We start from the raw sequence: 9,105 nt of genomic DNA, 5'->3' as shown, positions 1-9,105 counted from the left end.
GCTGCACTCAGTGTACTGTAAATAGTAAGGGTTTTGAAGTGATGAGTTTATCTCCCTTCCAAGCCCTAGTGACTAGTATTGATTTCTAAAGCTCCCAAATCAGTAATCTTGACACTAATGACTTCGACCGTTTTAGTGAGATTTGCTCCGAAAACAGACACAAAGTGAAATTCAAATCAAAATGTTTCCAAACCCCACTTACCTTCGGATTAAAATTTAATTCACGTGTGCTTCTTTTTTTTTGTTGAACTGTGATATGGAGCTGGAATACAATTCGAATGTAGTGAACCTCAGCAATTCCCTGCATGATTTCAGAATTCTGCTTTCCATTTCGTATTTGAATCAAAATTGCCGGAAACACTTAATACATACGTTGTTTTATGGCATGTAACATAATTTATTGTTGAAGGCAAATTTGCAATGGAAAGTGTATGATTGTTTAAATGCTCGTGCCAGAATGCCATGAAGTTTCCTTTGTTTTTCGGAATCTCTTGATCTGACAAAATCCACTGGAAGATATTGTCACCCTGCAGATTCGGGGTAGAAAATCATCTTTGGGCAGTACCTAAACAGGCCCTATGGTTATTACTGCCCATCAACATCAAAGGAGCTGACTGCCAGGCACTGCATTTATCCGCTAGGCAAGGTGATCACTCCTCCTTCACTTTAAAGAACACAACACTGTTATTCTGTCTCTGTTTTATTTGTTCAAACAGGTTTATTTGTAGCAAAAGCCGCAAGCTTTCGGGGCAGCCTGTCCCTTCTTCAGGTGGCTGGGCGTCCCGAAAGCTTGCGGCTTTTGCTACAGATAAACCTGTTTGGACTTTAAACGGGTGTTGTGGGATTTCTTTATGTTTTACCCCAGTCCAACGCCGGCATCTTTACACCTGTTTTATTTCCCAAGGCATTTCCTTTGGAGTTGGAGGCTTGCACCCAATTACGAAAATAGCATTTTCACTCCCACACAGCGATGAACTTGGATTACTTCCAACTCCAATCCTATTTTTTTGACCTTATCCTAGCCACGCTTATTCAGTCTGGTCGGGAGGTTCAGAACCTCTATGCCAATTTGACTGTATTGTGTAGATTTCTATCAGTTTTTGGTGCTGCTTCATTTTGTGCCAGGTAAAGTGAATGCAGTTCCTATGGCAGCCCACAAGGAACAAGATCATACTTACCAAACATTCAAACAGTTCATTCAAAAAAAAACAAAGAACAGCCCACATCACCAATGTGTATTACTTCCCCTTCCATTATGATCAGTTTTCATTTCTCCACCCCCCGCCCCCCCCCCCCCCCAACAACAGCCACCACCATCAAGGGGTCATCCGTGGCTGGGACTTGCCTGGGGCGTTTCACTTTTCAACAGGAGTCACACGCAGCATGCAGGATTTTGTCATTAATACATTTTGCTACATGTCTAAATGGAAAGGGTCTGAATCATACACACTCACCATATTTTTTGCACTTTGTAACTGACAATCTACATGTGGTGCCGACGGTAATTACAAATTAATACCCACTTGTTTTCACATTTTGCTGTTCTGAAAAGAAAAAATCGTCTTTTCTGTTCAGATTATTCCTTTAATGAGTGTAAATTGAGAGAACAGGATACTCAACGAGGCTTTGAGGTCTTCAGCATCAGTCGCTGAAAGTAAATGCGCGCGTACAATAGGTAATAAAGAAGGCAAATGGCATGATGGCCTTCGAGGCGAATGGATTTGAGTATATGGACAGGGCTGTTTTGCTGCAATTGCATGCGGCATTGTGAGTCCATACCTTGAGTATTGTGTGCAGTTTTGTTCTCCTTATCTGAGGAAGGATGTCCTTGCTATAGCGAGAATGCTGCAAATATTTACCAGGCTGATTCCTAGGATGGCATCTCTTTCATATGAGGAGAGACGGAGTCTGTTAGGATTATATTCACTGGATTTTAGAAGAATGAGAGGGATCTAACAGAAGCTTTTAAAATTCTAACAGGGTTACACAGGATAGATTCAGAAAGAATGATCCCAGTGGTGGTGGAGACCAGAATTCGGTGTCATAGTTTGAGTATAAGGGGGAACCTTTTGGAACTGAGGTGAGGAGACATTTCTTCATTCAGTGGGTGGTGACTTTGTGGAATCCACTAACGCACTAAATTTAGATCTCAACAATAAATTAGATGTAGCTCTTGGGGCTAAGGAGATCAAGACATATGGGTGGACGGCAGACCAAGATATTGAATTCGATGATCAGCCATGATCAAAATGAGTGGTGGAGCAGGCTTGAAGTGCCGAATGGCCTACTCATCCTCCTAGTTTACATGTTTATATGTTTCTAAGGCATTCATTGCCCACTGTATCGAAAATTGTGTGAATTTATTTAATCCAAATGTCTTCAGCATTCACCTCTGAAAAGTTGGAAATGGATCTTTGACATGCAAGTTCATTACTGTAAAGCTGTGACTTCTGCAGCAATCTCGAACACACTGGCTTGCTGATCTGCAGTACAACTCTCACTGTCCCAAGATGTGGTTTTACTTGGAGATTTGCTGTGGGACAGAAAGTTATTTGACTCATCCTGTCTGGATTGAATTATTTGATGCAATAATTAATAGCAATGTGGACAGGCCTTCTTGATGAAGAAGATTTTTCTTTGATCATGAGACATAATGATGTGGAAGACGTTATCCACGAAGTTGGTGCAACAGAAACTATTAATTATATCCGCAAAGAAAAAAAAAGTGAACACTTGTAAGAAATGACCGTTTCAGCCCATAAATTGTATCTTAATTTTGAACATACTCAATGAAACACCATGAAAACACAAAATTAAGATCTAGACAAGTGTTCTAAAAGTTTGCCAGCCAAGTGCACGCAACAGGAAACACTATGGACATTGCAACAACTTGCCCTACAGTAGCTGATATGTATATATATATATGGAAAAGTTGCTGAAGTCATGACTTGCAGCAGCTGTGACCAGCCAGTTAAGTAAATGATTCTATACGTGCACTGGTAGCAACCTGCATATGCATATGCAGCGTTCTCAAATTCGTTAAGTGCGCAAGCTGGACTGTGTGATTAATAGTTATCTAATACGCTTCTCTATAACGTTTTGGGGTAGGGAATTCCAAGGATTGACCATTCTCTGAGCGGAGAAATTCCTTATCATTTCAATCCTAGTTGGCCTGCTGAGAAATCTCAGACTGCCTCCATTGATTCTAGACCATCCTGTCACTTCCGTCACTTACCCATTCAATGTCTGTAACAATTTTGTTTTAATGATACAATCGCTTGTACTTCAGATTGCAGAAACATCCGTGGTCAATCTTCTTAATCTCACGGCATACAAAAATCCCAGTATCACAATAATGATACTGCTGAACATTCATTGAATCGTCTCGATGAAAATAATACCCTTCATTAGGTGAAGAGATGATAACTGTACACAATGATCTAGCTGTAGTCTCACAAAGTTTCTGCATAGCTGCAGTAAGATATTTTTGAAGCCCTATTCGAACCCGCTGCAATAAAGCCAAACACGCCATGTTCCTTTATGCACAATTGCATCGCTTTATCTTTGGAAGTCAACGGGCCCTGCCGCCTCAGAATTTCTGAATACTCTACACTTCAGTTTTTTCTACCAAAGTGAAAAAAAACATCGCATTTTCCCACATGATAGATAATTTACCTCCCCACTTACCTAGCGTGTCTAAAACCTCTTGGTATCCTTCCCAAAACATTTATTCCCATTTTCTGCCCGGTCATTCTAAACAATGAAACATTAATTTTGCTAAGAAGTCCAAATTATCGATCTGAATCACGAGTAAGAGAGCCACTGATACTTGTGTTTGCTGCCCCAGTCAGGGACCGCCAACCCGAGGAACACCTTTTTATCCATTCTCTCTTTTTATGTCCATTATCAATTCTCAATCCAGTCCAATGCAATGCTCCAATCCAGGATATCAGAATTTGTTCCCTAACAAATTACATGAGATCTTATCAAAAGCTTCTGAAAATTCAAACACAAAACATCACATCTATTGATCATCTCTCAATAACACCGTTGGAGATATCCAACGTGTTTAACAAGCATGACTTCACTGTCATAAATCAAAGTTTACTGTTCGGATCTACCATTAAATTTCAGGTATCCACTTATCACCTCCTTTAAATAAATTTCGAGCTTCTTTCCTCCTATTGATGCCAGGCTGCAGAAGCCCATTTCTCTCCTCCCACCCACCCCCCACCTTTTCTTGAATAATGGGGTTATATTCCATCCTTTCCAATCTACCCGATTGTAGATTTAAACAATGTTGAAAGGTGACCACCACTGCATCAAATATGTCCACAGCCACTGTTTTGAACGCTTTTGGATGTACATCATCAGGTCCATGGATTAAATTAACTTTGCCTCCTAATATTTTTTCATGTCCTACTTGTATTATGTAATAATGATGTATTTCAGTTCCTCAATCTCTTTACTCCTTTCCTGCTACAAAATCTGTGGGAAGTTCATTTGCATTTTCTTCGTGAAGACAAATATGACTTATTGCTTATTCTCTCTGCCATGTGACAACAGTGGAAGCCCGTTATATCTGATATTTGAAAGCTGGTCCAATTTTCTGGCCAGTTTTCTCATCCCTTGCTGTTACTTGTTAAACATGCCCATCTCTAAAATACAAAAAACAATGTTTTCCTGTTCACATGACATTTCATATATAAAAAAAAACAAACGTGTTTTGAAGGACATGATGTGTGCATTTCCTGCCCTCACGACACTTACATTAACTCAATTCATATTCATTGAGAAATTGTTCAAATTCCTCGCCAGAATGTAACCCGTCGATTAAGAAGTGATCAATCAAAGTAGTAAATAGTCAGAGTTGCACGTGTAATTTCATTTATTTTTTTCCCACTGCATGCTAAGCCTAAGATAGTTGACCACTGACGTGTTGATCACGAGGTGATTTGTTCAGAATTGCAGGCAGTGTTTCATTTCATTCATCATTTATATCAAATATACTGTTAATAACTGAATGAAAAAAAACATTCGCTTTAAAATTGTTTTCCAATTTTGCGCGATTACTAAGTCACACAAAAGCAACATTGCTCACGATGCAACCATCAACAGTTGACTCCATCTTCTGATGAGCGTGAAACACCAATAAAACCAACAATAACTAAGTCACCAAAAAAAAGTTACATCAATGTGATTGGAATGGATTGCTTCCTTCATAAAGAATCAATCATTGGTAAGAGTTCCGTCCAATTTTGAATGGGGAATCGTGCTCCACAATGAACCCTGAGCTTGCAATATTGTCACCATATTTCCTCGGGAATTACAATAATCCTAGACCACAAAACATTTGAATTTCTGTCGGTACTGGATGAAGATCTATTTGTCGTTTTCATTTGGCCGTTCAGTAGCTGCATTGGATTCCTTTGTGTATGGTAGATATTGTGTGCATGTTTTGTGTGCATGTGTTGTGTGTGTGTGTGTCTGTGTGTGTGTTCACATGCATGTTTCTTTTGTGTTGGATTGGTTGAAAATAGAAGAAACTAATTTGAAATAAAGCCATGCATTTGTTCTGGTCGTCTGATCTAATTGGGAGTAATTAAGTGCCAGGTGCGTGTGCTTGTGTTGCATTTGTGTGGGTGCTGTGAGCTATGTATTTGCATTGTGCGTATTTGTGGTTGATAGTCTGTGTAATTTGTGTCCATGTGCGTGCGTGTGATTGTGCAGCGTGTTTCCATGTGCGTTTGCCTTGTGTGTGTGTGTAATATATGCATTTTTGGTTGTCTGTGCAGTATGTGCGTGCGTGTGTGACATGTATGTGTCTTTGCGTAGCGTGCGTCTGTTTGTGTGTGTGTGTTTGTATTGTGTTTCATGTGTGTTTCTGCCTGACACCACTGCTGTAGCCCATCATTATTTATTTTCGATTGCTACATTTGAAGTGCTCTATTTTTGCAGGGATAGATTTTCTTTACTTCTGAAAACAATAAACGTAAAAGAAATGGGAAAACAGAAAACAATGCTCCATCAAACAATTACTAGAACAGCGAAGATATGTGAACACAGGAATAATCCATTTCCAAATCTTTGGAAGCAAGGACCTCTTATGATGGAAAACATGTGAAAATTTAGATTTTCAGAGTTTTCCTAATTTTGACTTTTTTATACACGCATTTTCCCTAATCCCAACATTAATTTCCATGGATATTTCACCACATTCTTCAGTTCTTCTCTGAATTTGCTCTGGGTCGCTGCATAAATACATGGATTTTGGAAGCAACTCAAAAGCTTCAGGAAAGCCCCGGTTTCAGTGGCGATGTATGCAGGGTCTGTGTCCTTGCCTTGATAATAGATGGTGTTTGAAAGTCTGGTAGTTACTAAAGTGATGACATTTGTCAACCACAACAATATAAAAACGATCGATATAGTGAACAGCAAAATTATGGATTTCCTCCGGTTTTCCATCTCGGAATCACTTGGATCTTCACTCCGCTGACCCCGGAGCCCAGTACGAGCTCTATTGGCTACTAAAATACGTCGGACAGTTAAAGTATGAAATACAACAATTAGAGTAAAAGGAATCCAAACCACCCAGGCGCTGTGAAACCAAACGTACGTTATACCTAGAGATGAAGACAAAAAAGCCACACTCGACCGGCAGCCCCACTGCACCTTGTTAATTATTTGCTGAGTTTCATATGCAAACAAAACCGGAATACCCTTTAATAAGACCAGTATGGGTACTGTTGCTACAACTGTTGTTGCAGCTCGTTTGGTGCAGTACTTTGTTTTAAATTTTTGGCAGCAGATTGCGACACATCGGTCAAATGTAAAGCTGACAGTGAACCAAACAGAACTATCGAGAGTGACCCCAGTCATATAAATAATGGTCCGACATACAGGAGTGTAGGACAAGAAAGAAAGTGGAAAGTGATAACTGAATATATAATACACCATTACATTGATCATAATAACGAATAGATCTGCTGTTGCCATAGCCACCATGTAGACAGAGATACATTTGGAAAGGCCACAGTTTCCTCGAGAAAGAATTACAATTGTTAGCAGATTTGCTGTAAGAGAGAGGGAGAAACATAACTAATAACATTACAATATCTGACTGGAAGAGATATGCAAGTACCTATTGATATCATTAGAATTCATTAATGTGATTATAAAAAATAGGAAACGTAACCACACAACTAAATTTAATTTATTTACTAGTCAGAAGTAGTCTAAAATTCACAGTGCAATGAAGTTACTATGAAAAATGCCCTGATTGCCACATTTTGGCGCCTATTTGGATACACTGCGGGAGAAAATAACATGGCCAATTCACCTACACTATACATCATTATACTGTGAGGGGAAACTAGAGCAACCGGATGAAACTGATGCAGACACAGGGAGAACTCTGCACATACAGTGACCCAAGCTGGAATCGAACATGAGTTCTGGTTGTGAGGCAACAGTGTTAACCACTGTGCCACCAAGCCGTCCCTTATAATAAATATGCTGCTCTAGAACTCACTCTCTGCTGGATTGCATGGCAGTTAGAAAATCTACTAAAACATTTGTTAGACATTCACAGAACATACTCATCACAATGGTAATATTTTCAGGTAAAGGGAAACACGAAAATATGAACAAATCCTATCGGGGTATTTTCATGCAACTATCCAGTTGGAAATGTTAAACCAGAGAAATTAATTCCCCTATCCAACGTGTGATACGAATAGACGGATAATTAACATTGTTTAACAACAAACAGGATAGAACAGCTCACCGGGAAAACCAAAAATTGCAAGAACCGGGTAGTAAATCTCTTTCACCAGCAGAATAACTGATTTGCCCATTTTCTGTGAGAGGGAATAACATTTGAAGGAGCTGTAAGAGTCCAAATGACACACAAAGAAAACAGTGCAAGGGAATCTATATTTATACATGTATTAAAACTCCAGGGATTCAACAGGGTTTAATCATCAGTGACATTATTTATAGTCATTTAACAAATATACTCATCTGATACATCAGATTAGATTTCATTTCTTTTTTCCAAAACACATAACGATAGCATTTAATTTTCAAATCACTACATTGCCTGATGTGTCCACAATTTTAATTGACTTCTGATATATTGCTTCTTGGTTTTCTCCATTCTCATCACCACACAACATCATATCAGTATCTAAATCACATTGCTCTCCAGTCACTGTCATATCTTCTTGATGTTGACAAGTTCTGGACTAAATGACGAGTTTGCCTCACGAAAGACTTGAAGACTTTTCCTTCCAGTTTATTTAAGATTTTTCAATCACACAATACTCCATTGTGTACCTTCTCATTAAATGCAACAACGCAGGGAAAATGCATGGCTTCATTTCAATTTCCTTGCTTCCATCTTCTCACAGTCCTGACTGACACTACATACTTGAAACAATTCGCTTCCTCTTTCCCTTCACCCATGAATGTATAACTCCATTCCCCGTCTTTGTTCTCAAACTGAGGTTACAAACAGAACTTCTCTGGCGTACTGAAACTCATATGCCTCTCTTCTAATGTCTTTCCTCAGCTCTTTGGAGCAGCAGTGATGTTCCCATCAAACCTCCTCCAAGCTCAAATCCATCGATGACATTATTGCCCTGGGCACTTCCTGAATCACTTCCTTAATTCGAACAGCAATGACCAACAGGAATAGGAAATGAGTCAGTGCTGATCTTTAGCACAATCTAAGTTTGATTTTCATAACCTCCTCATCTCTGTTTTTTTATTATTGTCTGGCATTTCTGATATATATATATATTTATCTTCCCATAACCATATGCAATTATCATGAACTCTTTAAGCGTTTTAACATACTTTCACACGTCATCTTTCAGTTAGCTTTGACATGTTTCCTCTAAGTAGCTGAATGCAATCTTTGTGTTGTATTGGTCTTCCAAATATTTCTCCATCACCTTTCTCATCCGAAAAATCGCACCAATGTCGCTTCTTCTGTCATAAGTCAAAACCAGAATTCGGGATATCCAGTATTTTAGGGGTTGGGCATAGTGCTACAATAATTAGCGCTGCTGCCTCACAATGCCAGGGACCTGGGTTTAATTC

General features: G+C 39.1%; 1 protein-coding gene across 1 annotated transcript; it reads right to left on the bottom strand.

The window, feature by feature from the left end:
* Positions 1–6,162: 6,162 nt before the first annotated feature.
* Positions 6,163–7,856, bottom strand: LOC145351348 (putative G-protein coupled receptor 139). Its single transcript, XM_080200965.1, has 2 exons — positions 7,787–7,856; positions 6,163–7,073 (listed from the first exon to the last, which is right to left on the bottom strand). The coding sequence occupies exons 1-2, from the start codon at positions 7,854–7,856 to the stop codon at positions 6,163–6,165; spliced, it is 981 nt and encodes a 326-aa protein (XP_080057091.1).
* Between the last annotated feature and the right edge of the window lie 1,249 nt (positions 7,857–9,105).

Source organism: Carcharhinus amblyrhynchos, chromosome 13 (genome assembly GCF_965287045.1).
Source record: "Carcharhinus amblyrhynchos chromosome 13, sCarAmb.v2.hapA, whole genome shotgun sequence".
Taxonomy (NCBI): Eukaryota; Metazoa; Chordata; class Chondrichthyes; order Carcharhiniformes; family Carcharhinidae; genus Carcharhinus; species Carcharhinus amblyrhynchos.
The sequence above is the reverse complement of the archived record's forward strand: the minus strand, read 5'-3'. Positions and strand labels throughout refer to the sequence as shown.